Source organism: Pseudomyrmex gracilis, unplaced genomic scaffold (assembly GCF_002006095.1).
Source record: "Pseudomyrmex gracilis isolate BER0280 unplaced genomic scaffold, ASM200609v1 scaffold_87, whole genome shotgun sequence".
Taxonomy (NCBI): domain Eukaryota; kingdom Metazoa; phylum Arthropoda; class Insecta; order Hymenoptera; family Formicidae; genus Pseudomyrmex; species Pseudomyrmex gracilis.
Window position 1 is genome coordinate 115,815 of NW_018020671.1, and position 18,075 is coordinate 133,889.

At 37.9% G+C, this 18,075-nt stretch overlaps 3 protein-coding genes across 11 annotated transcripts in view; 2 read left to right on the plus strand and 1 right to left on the minus strand.

Moving 5' to 3' along the window:
- LOC109855314 (elongation of very long chain fatty acids protein AAEL008004-like) overlaps window positions 1-6,073 on the plus strand; it is a 34,921-nt gene extending 28,848 nt beyond the window's left edge. For 4 of the 5 annotated variants that reach the window (XM_020429444.1, XM_020429446.1, XM_020429442.1 and 1 more), the window contains exons 4-7: window positions 972-1,055; window positions 2,163-2,219; window positions 2,295-2,400; window positions 3,041-6,073. In XM_020429444.1, the coding sequence (XP_020285033.1) occupies window positions 972-1,055; window positions 2,163-2,219; window positions 2,295-2,400; window positions 3,041-3,558 (765 nt within the window). In that variant the 3' untranslated portion in view covers window positions 3,559-6,073. Of the gene's footprint in view, window positions 1-261; window positions 343-971; window positions 1,056-2,162; window positions 2,220-2,294; window positions 2,401-3,040 lie in introns of all 5 variants that reach the window. The other variant, XM_020429447.1, reaches the window with a different exon arrangement.
- Window positions 6,074-7,250: 1,177 nt separating this feature from the next.
- Window positions 7,251-9,821, minus strand: LOC109855335. Of its 4 annotated transcripts, none has more exons than XM_020429486.1 (7): window positions 9,731-9,814; window positions 9,538-9,655; window positions 9,177-9,421; window positions 8,873-9,099; window positions 8,405-8,686; window positions 8,117-8,302; window positions 7,251-8,033 (listed from the first exon to the last, which is right to left on the minus strand). In XM_020429486.1, exons 2-7 carry the CDS (start codon window positions 9,606-9,608, stop codon window positions 7,356-7,358), a joined length of 1,689 nt encoding a protein of 562 aa, XP_020285075.1. In that variant the 5' UTR covers window positions 9,609-9,655; window positions 9,731-9,814; the 3' UTR covers window positions 7,251-7,355. The 4 variants fall into 4 exon arrangements, with proteins under 4 accessions (XP_020285075.1, XP_020285077.1, XP_020285076.1 ...); XM_020429488.1 differs by having other exon boundaries at window positions 9,538-9,611; window positions 9,731-9,807; XM_020429487.1 differs by having other exon boundaries at window positions 9,538-9,611; window positions 9,691-9,793.
- Window positions 9,822-14,200: 4,379 nt separating this feature from the next.
- The window catches only part of LOC109855346 (cationic amino acid transporter 2), a 53,727-nt gene continuing 49,852 nt past the window's right edge, over window positions 14,201-18,075 (plus strand). For both annotated transcript variants that reach the window (XR_002250281.1, XM_020429515.1), the window contains exon 1: window positions 14,201-15,383. The gene's annotated coding sequence lies outside the window, so the exon portion shown is untranslated. The remainder of the gene's footprint in view (window positions 15,384-18,075) is intronic.

An 18,075-nucleotide genomic window follows, 5' to 3' on the forward strand; every position in this document is an offset into this window, starting at 1 on the left:
TTTCGTAAGTAAGAAGGAACAACTAAATTTGTTGTTAAATACGTTAAAGCTGTACGCAATTTTGGACATTTAAAACCTGACACTGATAAAATAAAAAAAAAAAAAAAAAAAAAAAAAAAAAAAAAAAAACAAACAAACAAATTAAGCAACGGAGATGTATATCCTGCGCGAAGATCAATTTCGAGTTTCGAGTTCCGGTCGATAATGTACCAATGACAGAGACATAAGAAAGCAGGATTGTACGTTTCTTTCGCAACGCAGTGCCTCATGGGCGGATGGTGGAACGAGTATAGTATCCGCTGCCAACCGGTGGACTATTCCAACAGCCCCTCCGCGATAAGGGTAAGTGCCTGATCAACGCGTCTACTATCCAGCTGGACTCCTGAACAAAACACGACTCCAAATTGAATTTTTCAATGAGACAACAATAATTCTTACAGAAACTAAATCGATGAAAAAAATTGTTTCACATTTATTTATGTCTGTAAATAAAATCTCGACAGATACAGATTATCATCGAAATGAGGATCGTTTGCTGACACGAGGTCCGGATCCCATTGCGTAAAAAAAAAAAAAAGCAGAGATCCTTTTGGAGAAGGAGCTTGCTGCAAAGGGTGAAAATGCGGAAGCACGTAGAAGAAGCTTCTCATATGCTTTCTTTTCTCTGGTTTTGATATTCGCTGAATTTCCGCGAATTTATTTCTTCGGAATTCAATTTTTTTCTAACACTTATAAAAAAGTTCACTTTCGTTTTCACTGAGGACGCGCGACATCGTTCAACGCGTACATTTCGATGAGCGCGTATAGTAAAAATTGAGACGTAGAGAGAAGAGAGTAAGCAGATATTAGGCTTATGCAATATATTGTGGTTGTAGTTTGTAGAGTAGTATGTATTCCGCCTTTATTCTTTCATTGTTTACTGTACTTTCTTTATTGATCGGCGAATGGCCTCTGGACGAATGTGGTTGCAGATAGGAATGTCCGGATGGCTGACCGGAGATTATTCTCTAAGATGTCAACCTGTAGACTACAGCAATAGACCCGATGTATTAAGGGTGGGTGATGTTTTAACAATCCTATCTTTTGTATGCAAACAGAGTAGCTGTAATTTTTCAGAATCAATTTTGATCGAGATTTTCTTCGTCTTCTCTCGGTTGCGAGCAACGGATTCGAGAAGCGATATTGTTATTTCGATCGAAAAATCGACTCTGAAAATTTACGCAATAAAACAACGCACGCGGTTCGATTTCTGTATATCTGCACACACGTACACGCAAAATATATATGCATTATTAACAAAGCTAGAAAGATGTTTAACCTGACCATGTAGTAAAATCAGCCTGTGTAATTGACATTATTTAACGTGCATGTAGTAAAAAAAAAAAAAAAACACTTTATCTTGTACAAACGAGCGTACTAAAAAATGTGATATTACAAAATGTCTGTCATAAATGTGCACATTACTAATTAATTGTTAATCACTGCATGCACACACATTGCAAGACGCACTTTGACGGTAACGACAGTTTGTGTTTTTAAAATTTTGTTTTCTGACTTGAGCACACATCTACTGTGACATAATATACTGATGTTTTCGCGTGAAGATTTTGGACACATCCGAGTATATTTCAACGTTCTAATGAATGTGTTTCTTTTTTTCTTATTTATTTCACTATTTTAATATAAAATTACGATTATGTGTTTGTATATCGTTTGAAGAAATTTTTGTTCCGTTTCTCTTTTTTTTTTTGTGAGTTGTTTGAAAAAACCTTGTTCTGTTTCTTGTTTTGGTTTTTTGTTTTGTTTTTGGTGTTTTGTTGTTGGTAAACAACGCGCACTTCTCTATCTACTTTCTAAGTGAATTCAAAAGTTTTTTGCTTTCAATTTTGAATTTTTTTTCACTTTTTTACTTAAAATTTTGAATTTATTTCATACAGTTTTGTGAAAGTATCTCTCTGATGAGACATGGTGAATTTAAAAACAGGAGAAATTCTGATCTTCGATAATCGCGGAAGAAAAGAGACGTTTGACATAAGATTTGCTCGCAGTAAAGTCAAAAAGGAGTTGTTTTTAAATTTTCTAAAAATATCAATTTTTTTTTTTTTTATCAGAAAAAATACGCAATTAAGATGTTTCTTTCTAATCGATGTTTTAAAACGCAGATGGTCCACGCAAGCTGGTGGTATTACTTCTCGAAATTTACTGAATTTATGGACACGGTATGTAAACAACGAGCTGATACCCCGATATTCGATTGCATCTCATTGAGCTGACTAAGCGCTCTTTTTTTTCAGGTCTTCTTTGTACTGAGGAAAAAGAACAATCACGTGTCTACGCTGCATGTGATCCATCACGGATGTATGCCAATGTCGGTCTGGTTCGGTGTCAAATTCACACCTGGTGAGTAAAACTTCCGTTATGCAATTAGTTACGTGTTCATACGTTGCAAATAAATTTCAATGATTTTGCAAAATCGTTTTGTGTCAATGTTATCGGCGATGTTTTGTTTATCGATAGTGTTAACTTTAAAACCGTGTGTAAACAAGTCGTGCAACGCGTGAGAAACGCGGCGCTGCGAAGTTTCTTAAAAGAACACTCCCGAGCGATCACGAATTTATATTTCTCGTTAAGAGATTAATTACTTAAAAATTTTTTATAACATTTACGTGACGTTTATAAGAAATTATAATTATTATTCCGAGCAGTTGTGGTTTATAATTAACCCTAATTTTGTAAACCCCAAACATTAATATCGAGCAATTCTTGAAAATGAGAAAATCTTATTAACTTATTTAGTGGAAGATTTTCGAAAAAATAAAAACAGTGAAAGATTTTCTACAAAATAAAAATACACGTCAAAACTAATATTATTTCCTCAATATATAGAATCTTCAATAAAGCCTTATAAAAATTTTAGTTTTTTCTAACGTTTTAACTAATAAAAAATCGCATCAGACATAAATGTTTTGGGATACCTAAAAACAAAACGTTTACAGAATTAGAATTAAAAAAGTTATTAGATCTTTGATGATTCTTTAAGGTGGCCACTCGACCTTCTTCGGTTTACTGAACACCTTTGTTCACATCGTGATGTACACGTATTATCTTTTGGCGGCGATGGGTCCAAAGGTGCAGCCGTATCTCTGGTGGAAGAAATATCTCACCGCCTTCCAGATGCTGCAGTTCATCGCCATCATGATCCATGCGTTCCAGTTACTCTTCATCGAGTGCAACTATCCGAAGGCGTTCGTCTGGTGGATCGGTTTGCACGCCGTGATGTTCTTCTTTTTGTTCAAGGAGTTCTACCAACAGAGTTATCAAGACAGAAAACCCAGGAAACCGCATGGCGACGCTGTGGTGACGAACGGCGTCGTCAACGGGAATGACGACCAGTCGAAGCGCAAGCACGCGAATGGTAGCGTTAATAACGTCGCGAACGGTGCTGTCGCAAATGGTTTTTCACCGAGAAGAAGGGATGCCGCGGATTATTACGTGAAAGGCGAAAGCCTAGCGACAGAGCTCAATCTCCGAAAGACGTTTTCGGCAAACCTTGAGTGACCTTCGAGCTGAGCGCCTTAGCCTAGTCGACCTTTTGCTGCGACGTCGTGTTTCTTCTTACCGCGTAATCGCCGAAAAAAAAAAAAAAAAATCAGCGAGCTTTCTTCTTTCATGGTTCGTTTGTTCTCTTCTCTCCGTTATTCTATTTTTGATCTGTCGTTCATTATTTTCTGTCATTCAAAGAACGAAGAAAGCTCCCAACGTCAATCAACGCATCCACATAAAAAACAAATGCGGAACATTTGTATAAAAATTTGTATAAAAATTTAAGTCTTTCGTCTCTGTGGCACACAGTATAATACGTGGATGTTCTACGTGCGCGACAACTGCCCAGCTAGCTCTCGTTAGCTCTCGTTAACTTCGACTCACAAAGTTGTTGTTAGAGCTGAGCAGTCGCGTGTGATCGGCGAATGACGCGGAAGGACACTGAGACAGAGATCGTGTCCTGGTGTTCCTACGTAAAAAAAAAAAAAAGAAAAAGAAAAAAGCGAGCAATTTGTTTTGAGTTGAAGGAGGGAATTGGGTCGCGAAGCGTAAAACCCGGTGAGACAAAAACAATTCTGCGAGTTTTGGAAGTCTGACCGCACAATGTAACGATTTCTTTTAGCACAAACAAGGAGAATCTCTGTTTACGTAGATCACGCGAAAGAAAGAGAATTGTTTTGCGTTTGGAAATTGTTGTCAGTCATTGTAATCTTTGTACAGATATTCGCGATAAATGCACATCGTTCGCTGAGAATTTTCTGCGCGGAATAAATAATAGAAATTGTCTCTTCTCTAATAATCCTAGATAGATATTTCTCAATTGAATCGTTGCAACAATATTTCCTACTTGTTTTCACAATATTAAAACAAAAAATGTAATTAAAAATATTTGGATATTTTCGGATCTTTTCTTTGTTTTGAAAAATGTTTTTTTGCTGAAAATTAACTTTACCGAAAAGATTAAACACACACACACACACACATATTTGCTGACTAATAATAGAAAATAAACTCAGTAGACTTTCAATGAAAATTCGTCGTGCCGGTCATTCGCCAGCGCGTTAAATTTAAAGAAATTAAGAAGATGTGGAAATAACAGTAAATCTGAACAAGCGTTCTAATATTCACTGCCAGTACTGAAAATCTACAGTGCCTACACATGTGACGTGAAATACAGATTTTTCGTACTGTCAGTGAATATCGGAATGCAGCCACAATAGTTTTTCGGCGCTTTACGATTATGTAATTAATCGCGAGATCTTTTCGTTTGCGAGATATATTTCCGGCCGCGTTAACCTCGTTGATCTTGATCGAATTGCGAACGGACCTCGCAAGATTTTCAAATTATGTAATCTCAATCTAGAAGATTCGAGTCGCATAGATCGGTTTAGTACGCAGGCGTATAGTACATTCAAAAAAAGTCACGGTAGCTAACCAAGCGTTTTTAGTTTTATTTGCAACATTAAATCTCGATCACTGTTTTAGCAAAGTTTATCAACGTTTTGCTCTCTGAAAGTTTATATTAGAAAAAACTTATTAAAGCTGTATTTTTGCAAGTTTTAAACGTTTTATACATACATAATGAAGAAATCATATCTATGTGTAAATTTAAAACGGCTTGTAACAACAAACCACATCGAATCACACACACACATACACACAAGTTCAATTTGCCCAAGTCGTTCAAGAAAGAAATCTCCAATTTGGTCAAGATTTTAAATGTCAATAACCGTAGGAATAACTGGGATGTGATTGCGTCAACGTGTCTTGAGATATAGACACAGGTGTGCCTTTGCTCAATATACTTAAAGCTCAAAAAAAAAAAAAAAAAAAAAAAATTATCGGTTCGACAATGCCAGTAACCGACACCTCTGTGATCGTGTACGTCGACTTGCGAGAGGAATTCGACCATCTTCTATTTTTTTTTTTTTTTTTTGTTTCTCACACGCAGCTCCAACTGCCACGCCGATTTCTAGGTGTCGCAATGTCTTCGATCGCGGATGTCCGATGTTCGTCGCGGATCACTCGCTGTCTCGGTTGTTATTTAACGCATGTTTAAACGCGCGAAGCATACGGGATCTTTTGTTCGCGATTATTCGGCTCTTGGACGAACTGAACAGCGAGAGAATCTCTTTAAAACGTTTTTTTTTCAGCTGAACTTATAAGTACGGTAGTGTAGATAATATATATATATATGTAAGAAGACGGAAGGAGAAAGCAACGCGTTTTCTCCGTATAATTGATTTATATAAGTTTTATGTAATTTAAATTAATTAATTTTATCGCAAAGGGTGCTTTTAATTAAAATTGATGAAGTGAAAACAATAATGAAAGAGTCGGAACGACAAATGCATCTCGCTTGCTTCACACGTAAATTATATACAAAGCGTCTTTGTACATACATAGATAAGTTAGTTTTGTATATCACATTAAAGTGAATAGCTCGAGGTGTGACGGTCGCACTCTGCGCCGTATCGGGATAAAAAAAAAAAAACAAAAAAAAACCAAAAAAATTAATTCAATTCAGGAGTATAATGCCACAATATTTATATATATAAATTCACACACACATACACACACACACACACACACACACACACACACGTGTGCATGTATGTATAAGAGAGTGAAATCTACACGCACAACCATCGCATCGGGTGAGAAGTTTTATAGTTGCGGCTACGTACATAAGAAGAAAAAGAAAGCATCAACAATTGTCTTAAATTTTCGTGTATTCTTGATACATTTCTTGCGCGTTCCGATTTGCAATTAGCTCGCCCTTGATTTTTTGAACGCTTTCTGATCTTTTGTAAATCGAGCAACAATGTAGATTATAACATATATAATTGAAGAGCTTGTTTACGAATGTAGTTTGTTATAATCCAAATTTCTTTCTTCGTGAATACAAACAGAATAAAATTCGGGTATTTATTGACTAAATCTTTTAGACACGTGTCATTTGTTAATATCAAACGAAGATATAAAGTTGACACGATTGACACATATAAGCAAATTGTAAAGACTAGAAATAATAACAAATTAAGATCGAAATAAGCGTCGAAACTCTGAATTGAATAATAATTGAATAAACCTTTTTTTTTTATTGCAATCATAATTTACAATAATTTATATAAGTGTATTTTTGCAACGTGTACTATACAAAAGTGTTCATGCAAATTGCGAAAGTGCGCAAATATCATTGGAAATGAATTTTATTGAACTCAGCCAAACTAGTAATAGCCACGTATAAGACAAATACATCTTAAAAACAAAAAAAAAACAAAATGGAAAAATATAATCCGACAAATTTGTTGTTTTCTCACTTGGTCGAGAACTTGAAGTTATTTTGTTGCAAGTAGCTCGCCAAAGTGAGATGCCGAAAATTAAATTTTGTGAGCATGCACTTCGAGTGATAGGGGTGACTGAAAATTCTGCCAAAAGTGCTCTTATAATAAATCGAAAAAAAAAAATTTGTACATCGTACACACATTGCAATTGAAATTTACTAAATACACGATTATAATGTACATTACGTATTTTTGTGAAGAAATATATAAGTTCAATTTACTATATGAGTGCGTATGTATTTTTAATATAAATCCTTATGTTCCTTCTGTATATACACATGAAAACACAATCTGATATTTTATATTATGTCGCAATCAGAATTCTTTTTTATAACTTTCCTTTTTTTATTGCAATTTTTATATAAATTTTCTTATAATTTTTGTTTATATAAAAATAACATACTAAAAGTAACATACTAAAACTACTACGCGCGTACATTTTCGAAAATATAAAATAACTTATCATTATTTACTACTTTGTAACATACATAATAACAAATGGTAACGTTTCAACCAATCATTAAAAGACACACCGTCCACGGTTGTTTCGTTGAGTGCCATTGCCTTTTGAACGTCTTGATTCGTCCAAGCGTGTAAGATCGCGTTGTATCGTTCGATCTCTTGGCGCGCCTGATCGCAAGCCATTTTAGAAAGATTCAAGAGCTCCAGGGTATTGTAATCACATTTTTCTCGTGAAAACGCTACTAATTTATCCGTGTGCTCTGCATCCTCTGTTACTACAGAACATTGCTTTGTATAAATTAAATTGGCCATTACATTCTTAAAACATTCTATAAGACAGTACAGTGGCATCTGTATCATCGGAAAATAAGGCTTGATCCTCGAACATTGCGGATTTATTGTGGCGATAGAGGCATTGTTGATACCGCAAATTGCGTGTCTATACGGTCTCGCATCTCCTTTCAACATTACTTTTCGCAAAGCATTGAGATCCAAATTGTTGTAAAAAATGTCTAGTTCAATCTCCAACGCGTTATTGATGCAATTTGCATCGTAAGGTTCGGCTAGCAACGCAACAATTTTCTGCAACTCGTGATGCAACTTCTCCTTCACCTTGTTTATGAGCGATGCCGCCAAAGTCAAAACAGCTATCGACTGTTGAATACTCTTGACATATTTGTCCTGTAACATTCAAAATTAGTATCTACAACAAGCAAAAAAAAAAAAAAAATAAAAAAAAATAAAACAACAACAACAAAACATACTATTTGCGCATCGATCGTCTTTATATTAGCTGTTAACTGAGCTATATCGCAACTGAGCGAAGAATTGTTCTGGATATCGTCCTTCAACTTTTGAATTTCACTTTGTAGACATGCTTGTTCGGTTTCTAATTTTGTTACTTCCAACGTTAATGACAGCCATGTGCTCACATCTTGATCAGAGGCCGACTACAATATAAAGATATGCATTACTTTTTGTTCATATATTCTTTGTTAATTATGTCTTTTTTAACTTGAAGTTTTTTCCTTAAAAAACAATCCTGTACGTACCTCTATTAATTCTATGTATTTAATTAAATGTTGCTTGTCTATATCAGTTTTAGCATTATATGATGCTCGTTTCAACATCATACACATGTATTGCCCACAAGCTTTTGCAATACCAATGTCTATATTTTCGCCCACTATACTTAAGCTATTACAATTTTCATTTGTATTTCCATTATCCAGTTTCATTAATGTATCTAAGTCTTGAGTTAGTGCTTGATACAAATGTGTCCACAATGTGTACGTGTCGATATCACCAAGAGAACTTGATATCTTCCTCCACACCTATTATTATAAAATATAAAGTATAAAATATAATATTTCATAATATGGACACACACATTTTGTAGAAATAATATACTAAAATGTTATTGTATTATTTTTCACGTTAATACTATTATGCAGAAAGAGAAAAATAATGTTAATTAAATTATTTTATACAAAAATATTGTATGTATATAAAATATTAACTTGTTTTTTATCACCAGTTGAACGCAAGCTTGCTGTAACATCCAGATTTTCCCTCAATTTTTGTTGATCCATGTCTTTACAAGTATTCGGCATTAAATGCGAACACACTTGCCTTATGTTTTTATAATCTTTCCATTCCTTGTTGAGTTCTTTGTATTTCAATTTCAGAAGATCATTTTTAATACTGACTTGTGAACATTTGTTTTTTATGTCCTTCAATCTTTGCACTGAAAAAATTCATGTTATGAATTGCTTACAGTTGCAACAAAATACTTGTTGAATTAATTTGAAACTTGTATTTTACTCTTTTCTCTGACAACATAATCCTGTTCTTCGTATTCCTGTTCCATTGTAGCTATCTGTTGTTTTAGTACACTACTTTTGGATCTTAATCGATTCAAGTCTTTCACAGATGTGATTGTGGAATCCTTGATGCCATGTCTCAGCTTGTACAGCAAAATGTTCTTTTTGATTGTACGTATTTCTTCCACAGGAAATGCAGAATTAGAAATGTCCTCCCATAAAAATTCAAGTACTCCTTTGCATAATCTAATGAAAAAAAATGACATTGACAGAGAGAGAGAGAGAGAAACATCAACAGATAAGAGACATTAACAGGAAGAACGTGAACTGAATATAAAAAACAAATAAGATAAAGAACAAACGTTTTCTTTATTGCGGTATTGAGCACTGTCGGTGGACACTCGAGTCGGCGGGCCCACGTAAAGTTATCCATAACCTTGAAATTTTATGTTCCTTGAGCAAAAAACTAAAACTAAAAAACTTATCGCAATAAATATTTAAACAATTTAACATACTTTAGTTTAACAATAAAATGCAAAAATAAACATCTCTTACGACTAAAACTTTTCAGCGAAGGACACAAAGAACTGTAACGTCTTTATATGTGTCTTTTATTTTGAATAAATTGAATTCGTTTAAAGCCCGTTCTAAGCTGCGTTCCGTTTCACGCATATGCGCGCATTTATCTATACTATACGTGACGTGTACTAGGCTGCGGTCCGTTTCATGCTTAAGCGCACATTTATCTATAGTATACGTGACATATACTACAGATAAATGCGCGATTAAGCATGAAACGGACCGCAGCCCTATAGACACATGCGCGCATATGCGTGAAACGAAAAGTCTGTTCTACATTGGGTGCGTTCAGACAACTCAACAGTTGCACAACGGTTGAGAGATAATCACTTCTGATTGGATCATACTTTTGGAACCGTAGCAGATTTTGAAGAATAGTCCTATCGTAAGTGATGATCTCTCAACCGTTGAGTTGTCTGAACGCACCCATTGATCGCAAATGCAAGAAACTGGTCTGGTAGAATTGACTAATCGTATTGATCAAATCAGCCAATTGACCAGCGTGATTGGTCAATTCTACGAGATCTATATCTTGCGTTTGCGCTTGCGATCAATGTAGAACAGGGTTTAACGGTTAGGGCAATTATAAACCAACCCTAAACCCGTTTTCTGGCAGAAGATATTAAAGACGGACCACAGTGAATTTTATGTTCACAAAAGCGCGACGACAAGTAACGTTAGTGGCGCGCCATCTACAATTACAAGAAACGTGCTCTCAACGTGCGATGAGTTGCATTTGCTCGTGGCTAGATGGCGTCGCACTTCCAAAATTTCACAATCGCATAATTTTTAAACCGCGGTTTCCGCGGTCATGTGCGTTTTCTTCGATCAAGTAGTGACAATCGCAAATATTTTTAAATGTGTATTTACATCAATTTTGTATTACTGGCTTATTTACAGAAAACTTCCGTCGAAGATTTCAAAATTTGCGCCACTGAAAATAAATTTTGGAAATTCTTTATTTGTTATAGCGACAGATATCAAATGATATTTTTTACTCGATTTTAGAATATATTCTATTCTCAGAGAGTTAACAATGTGCAATAACGGTTCAAAGTATGTTTGTTAATTGTGTATTGTTGCGTGTATAATCGTGTATATCGCTTGTGAAACAATTTATACGGTGTACATGGGCGTCCGGAGAGGGAGGGGGGCAAACCCGACATTTACCTCCTTCCTGAAGAGGCAAGTTTTTTTTCACAAAGTGTGGTTTTTTATCTTGAAACAAGTTTGAAATTCCTGGTTAACAAATTAAATCATACATCTATTCCTGCAAACTCTCTGTACAATAAAAACGTTTCTGTAAAATTCGTAATTTTTGGAATGGAAAAAATGCTCCGCCCTTTCCTGAAAAAAATTCTGCGCCCATGACAGTATAGAAACACATACGTACATCTAAACCGGCATCTATACGACGTTATGTACATATTTTGATAACACAAGCTGATTTGATGTGAACTATATATAGTATACATTTTATATATTGTAAGACAATGAAATTCTAGAATAATTGATATAACAAGAAAGTGTCGGAAGCACTTTTAATAACATAAGAAATAATTTCTTTTTTGTCCGCGTTTAATGCTACGCGCGTTTTTTTTTTTCCACGTGTCGCATATTATCCCCGAAGGTGACATCGCGCGAAGGAGAGGTCGGGATTATAAAGAAGCACCGCGTTGCGGCGATAAGAAACGCTGTCGCGGCGAGAACGATAGTTTTTTCGTATATATGTGTGTGTGTCGGTTATGTGGGTGTATGCGTGTGTGTGTCGGAGACCACCCGTTGCAGCAGCAGCGGCTTGCGAGGGCGGTCTGACGTAACGTCGCGTTACGTCAGACTAGTATACTATAGGTAGTGCGCTATAGAGCACGACCGGGAGAGGGTGGGGATAGTTCACGCGAGGGGAATCAACGAGGGGTTGACGGGGTGGCCGGAGGGAGTCTGGTACGTCAATAGGAGAATCCCTCGGTCGCCGGGATAGGGAAACAAACCCCTAAGTGGGGAGCAGCTCGTAAAAGCTCTCTCTCTCTCAGTCTAGGAACGCGAGAGGGGTAAACCCCTTTTTTTCTATTTTTTACAAATTTGCGACAACGATCACACACATACATACACACGCAACGCGATTTCCGCGAATCGTACAGGTTCGAGCGATATATCGTCTTTTCATCGAGGTCGTAAGGCATCGCTATGTGTTTAGAAGTGGTTTTCCGGGAAAAGCTTAGTTTCTCTCTCTCTCTCTCTTTCTCTTCTACTTCTAGTATTCGATAATATCTGCAGGGTCGTCGTTTCCATAAATATATCGCGGTTATAGTTGTGACTAAAGTTAGAAATGCCGTTTAGAGAAGAAACAAAAACAGAAAGGAAAACGGAAAGTCAGTGAGGAAACCAAACGTAATTATGTAAAACTGAAGTTTTATGGGAATCAATTGCGTAAAGAAAGAGAGAGAGAGAGAGAGAGAGAGAAAAAAGAAGCGGATAGGTGATATCGTTAGCTCTCTCTCGATTTTTATCTAAATTTATTCCTCTCCCCCTTTTTCTCGATCTATATAGTCTATATAGTTAGACTATAAATACAGTAATCGCACATGTAACTATATAACGTGGAAATATGAACGACGATATAGAGCAACCGGACTTAATTTGAATCGCTCGTCCTCTTCTCTCTGTAACAGCCATAGTGTACATGCACCGGAATCTATGGATCTCCTTGATTTTGTAGCGGTAGCCCGTGCTACACGCGCGTCACGTGACAACCGCCCCCGCAACAGTTTCGATATGCATGATTTAGTGGTGTGGCGCTTGGCCGCAGAATAGAGACAAGTTCTGTGTCCATTCACCTATCAGACCCCTGTGTCGCTCTAGGCACATCGGGCATTTAGATACCATAAGTGGTCTGCGGCTACCATTGAGCTCGCACATATCATCCCTCTCCCCTCCGAGTGGGGAGAGGATTCGGAGTCACGACGGGACTAGGGGAGATTGCACGGCGGGAACGGGCGAAAAGGGTGGGGAGACGGAGGGGAGTGAAGGAGAAAGGATGTGTAATTCTTTGGTAGAGGGTGGCGGAGAGTCAGTGACGTACGACAATGTCGACATTATCGCTGACCGTCCAAAAAGAGAGAAACATCGGCGTAAGAGAGAGAGAGAGTTGCGAAAAATTGCACATTCCAACCAGAGGGAATACGTATGACGTTCTTTCTGATCTTTTTATGATCTTTGAAAAGCGCCGATAAAAATTGTTCACGGCTGCTCTTATATATCTTGCAATATCTATTTTGTTGCTGATTCTTTCTGTTTGATTCGCAAATTCAAATGTAACAGTTCTGTGATGACACAGAAAAGAGATAATGCGAATCGAATTATCACTTTTCGTGAAATTTACGTGTCGCACACAGATGCAATATAAGCATCGTAAATATTGCATTGTGTTTTATAGATTGAAATTGTGCACGAGTTCATATTTCATAAATGCGAAATATACATTCGCTTCGCGCGTAGAACGCGAAGGTATTATAAAATTCATGAGTTATTTCTCTTTCTCCCTTGTGTAATAAATTTTAAGAAAACATAACATTGTTCCCTCTCGTTCGCAAACTAACTAATTTATCGAGTTTAAACGAGCAACACAATTTGAGCAGAGATATGCGTTGTATCGCTGTGTGTGAAAAACTTCTGGCGAATTTTCGCGGAATTCCGCCACTGCAATTGTCGGAACGGGGTGGAATAAGGCTAGGAACGTCACGATCGGCGGAAGAGCCCCAGCGGTTATAGCAAGGCTGAACCGTGCGCTTAAATATAGAAAGTTGCCAGGGGGGTGTCTAACGGACGCAGTTTCATCTTCGCGGAATAGCGGGATTGCGAAATGAAATTATTTATATCCCTCCTACGTAAATGTAAATTAACACTGTGCTGTGAGAAACAATATACATATATTTGCAATTGACAATAAATTAATTGCGATTTCTTGCCTCGTCGAAATTTCTCGTCTCACATTTTTTTTTCTGTTGCGTTAAAAATAATGTATTTTTAACAGAACACAAAATTACATTATTTTTGTTGTGTTAAAAATATATTATTCGTTAAAACTTTTATTTGCGGCGAAAAACTTTGCGATCCCACACACGAGCGTCATTAAATATCACTTTAACTGATAAAATTATACACGCGATAACTTAGACATAATGTACAAAATTATGTGTGTTCACACATTTTCCATATACATAAAAAATATAATAATAATACACACACACACACACACACACACGTATATACATAATTGGAGTTGAAACCTTTTCGCCCACGCGACGTTCCTGCTTAGTGGGGAGTGCCGCGTCAAGGGCGAGCATGTTCAGTGGGGATGATGCGAACGGGTAGGGATTGAGTCGCCGTCGACCAGAGCGCAAGAGGGAGACGCCAGCGTGAGAGGTAGAGAGTGTAACCCCACGGTCGCACCGTCACCCGTGCGTCGTCGTACCTTAAAATGTGACTCGGGGTTAGCGCGCACACACACACACACACACATATATACACTACACGGGATAGGCTGAGTGCGAGTGTAGAAAGATTAGCCGTGTGTGCATCGCGCGAGAACATACTATTCGTTTAGTTTTTAGACAAAACGCGGTGATACACCGAGTGAAGCATAAGGGGTCGTCGCGGGGGCGTGCAACGGGGTCTCGTGAAGAAAGGTAGACAAAGAGAAAGAGAGAGAGAGATAGAGAGAGAGAGAGATAGAGAGAGAGAGAGAGAGAGAGAAAGAGAGAGAAAGAGCGATAGAACCACAGGGAAAAAAATCAACGAGACAGACAGATGATACGGGGGTGACCTGAGTGAGATCAGACGCTCGATCGTACTGGTGATCGTGCGAAGAACTTTTCGACAAACGCCGCGTGACCTCGCAGTTTCGGGGACCGTCGCTGAGGAACGAATACATATTATTTTATCCTAGTTACACAGGGCGAAAGAGGGGAGGGGGAAAAAAAAAGAGAGAAGACAAGAGTGTCACTGACAAATAGGTGGAGAGTAGCTCGAAAGAAGGACCGACGCGCGACCAGAGGAGAAGATGTCGTGAAGATACATGAAGAAAGAAGGAAAACGAGTGACAGAGAGAGAGAGAGATAGAGATAGATAGATAGAGAGAGAGAGAGAGAGAGATAGAGATAGATAGATAGATAGAGAGAGAGAGAGAGAAAAAACGTGTGAATTTCATTGAGTGATGCATATACAAAGATACACGTAGGTATATATATACACACCCACATACACACATTGCACATGTGTACACATGCGCAACGCGAAAACGTGTGAGTGTACTTGGCTCGAGGATTGTCCCCGTCGTGTCGTCGTTTTTGTTGCCGTCATCGCGGATACATCTTCTTCCGACTTAAAATTCCGGGAGATATAAGTGAGAGAGCTCGAGAGAGAATTCCGGAAGTGACTGACGCAGCGAGACCTCGAGAGATATATAATTCCTTGCCGCGAATGATCGTCGTCGCGCAACGGTTACGTTCCGCCGTCGCCGTTGTCCGTCGTGCATTACTTTTCTCGTGAACTGTGATTTTTTTGTGCCGTTCGCTGACGAGGTAGGAAAGAGGAGTCATCTGCGACGGCAGGATTAGATACGAACAAGGTGAGTTTGATTTGACTTTTCGGGATATCCGCTGCCGCCGCCGCCGTCTGACTCGAGCTTGACGTTTTTTACTCGCGTGGCAAATAATTGCACAGTTAGCAATAGACTGATTTAACCGAAGCCCAATTGACGACGGAAAACCGACAGGTTGACGAATCCCACCAGGTTCAATCGTGCGCAAATTACACATCTCAAGTTACATCTCGCGCTAATAATATGCCAAAAGATTAAATTTGTTTGCAATTTTCGAGAGTTTTTCGCTTACTCTCGTGCGAATTATTGCACTCGCGCGATATCTTCGCGCGATGCGTTAAAATTCGCCAATGTTTTCTCGTTTAATTATTGACTCGATACGTTTTTTTGAATTCACGCTAAATATTACTTTGTGCCCCTCCCCCTCCCCTTTCCCCCCTCCCAAAAATAAATAACGTTTGAACAATTGCGTAACTTTTGCGTAAAGAGAATTAATGAATGCTGACGCGCATTTTTTTCAGTCGGCGGAAAAATTGTTCAATCTCAAAAATTTTTGCATTTTACATTTTATTGTAGCATTTATTTGTATTTATGCATATAGTAAATATTTTTTGCACGCGCGAGAATATTTCTACAAAATTTTGTTATATTATTGAAAACGCGTATATTCGAATAATTTTTCACAAACATGCAAAACTTGACAGCATCGTGTAACGTGTGTTACATAATTGTGGTGTACATACTCCTAAACGGAGAGTGTACAACTTGACTTGATCTGGATTTGACAATTCAGCGCGTTGTGAAAATTACAGAACATTCTGTACACACACGCAGAAGAGACAAACATGTTTTGTGTTGTTTGTTTTTTTTTTTTTTCGCAACACACAGCCTTAAAGTGTATCGGTACTATTAGATACCGAGCGGAAGCCTCGCCGGTGCATCATCGCTTCTTATTTTCGCATCGGAAAAAAAACTATTTCTCTCGGCGGCTCAAGCGTGTAATGGTTTTCATGCTAGGGTGAGACGTCTGAGAAAATACCGAGCGCACATGTGTCGAGGCACACATCTCGCCTTTATTCCATTCGCGCGATCGTATTTCAACACGCGAAACGAATTATTATTTTTTTCTTCTCGACGCAACTCTTGTGACAGATTCGATAGTCGATGCGTATTGTTAAATCTGCGTGATTGCAACGCGCACAACAACAACACACAGTATAAGTCGCGACATTTTCTCTTTGCGAGATAGGCTTTTTATCACACGTACGTATTTTTGTATTTTCCGGAATGACCGATCGTGCTTCCGGATTGCGCACCGAAATATCCGGATATTCGGCAAAACGCGCGCCGCTTTAAGTATTCTCTTTTGCAAATGCGAATTCGCATTTGCGACACTGTACGTGTGTGTATTGCGCGTAGGAGATTTCAATCGAACACACACACTCTTTACCTGCGAAAATAAATTATTCATGGTATACCACAAACACGGTGTGATATTTGTAAAAACACGCAACATTTGCTTCTAAACATCAGAGCGTGGGGGAAGAAGAATGGGCGCAGCAACACCGAGAAGAGCACAGCGCGGAATTATTTCGCGCTAACTAAAACCCGCATATCCCAACTCAGTGATTTCAATAAAATAATGCATGTATATGTATGTATATATATATGCATTAATGAATTTAGCGCGCGATCGGACGCACAACATCCACAGTTAATACTTAATCTTCAATTTGTTTTTACGTGACATGAAATCAAACGTACGAGCGATATATATTTTGAATATTTTATTCCTCAAGTTAAATTTAGTTAACGCGTCACGGATTTAATTTAACAACACGTTTCGCAACTTTGTTATTTGAGAAATTTCAAATCGCTCACCCGAGCGTTCGAGTATCTTGAAAAACTCGAACCGTTGCACAAAAATCACGATTGTTCGATATAAAATTAACTTTAAGTACGCGTGTACGCGCACTTGTGTACGCTTTTGAAGATACATCAGAAAAGTAATTGCGCGCGCGCGATAACAGTAATTTAAAAAAAAAACAACTTTGAAAATTTTTATCGCGGAGATTCAATCGCGCGCGTTTTGATAACGATCGATTCGAACTCGAAGAGAAACAACTCGATTTTTATCGGTATATGTTTGCGTTCGCCGCGCGTTTCACTCGCCTAATTTTACGCCTGTACTACTTTCTTTCTCTCGACATTATATATCGCCTGCCACTGCGAATGGCTGACTTTCATCACTGATAAGACGCGGTTTCGCGCAAGCTCACTTGGGGATCGCGAAATCTCACGTCCGTTCACCTTTCATATGTAAAATATTGACACAAGTTCGAAGCGGATACGTTGTCCAACATGTGTAAGCGTCACAGAATACGATGACATGTTAAAATTACGGAGGTGATATCACAAATTCCGTCCCACGTGTATGACGTGTACCATTTCTGTATTGTCTCGGAAACAACGAGTTATTTATTTCGGACGATGAAAACTTTTGCGCGATGTTTGTTTTTATCACACAAACTAACGTCGATAAAAATTATATATATACAGGGTGTCCCAGAATTGGTTTAACATCGCTCGTACACAGGTAGAAGGAATAAAACTAAGGTGAAAAGTCCTATACCATTTTGCTAGATTCGCGATAGTTACCGAGATTTTAATTAACAAAGATCCGCGAATAAGCGTGCATCGGGCTGTCTTACGCGCGTAG

What these genes read in the sequence shown, in the direction of transcription:
- LOC109855335 (XM_020429486.1), bottom strand. Translation starts at nt 9,608, where the DNA reads ATGGATAACTTTACGTGGGCCCGCCGACTCGAGTGTCCACCGACAGTG. An exon ending in AATACCGCAATAAAGAAAAC is followed by an intron (nt 9,422 to 9,537) that starts GTTTGTTCTTTA and finishes TTTTTTCATTAG; the next exon opens with ATTATGCAAAGGAGTACTTG. An exon ending in AGACGATCGATGCGCAAATA is followed by an intron (nt 8,034 to 8,116) that starts GTATGTTTTGTT and finishes TGAATGTTACAG; the next exon opens with GACAAATATGTCAAGAGTAT.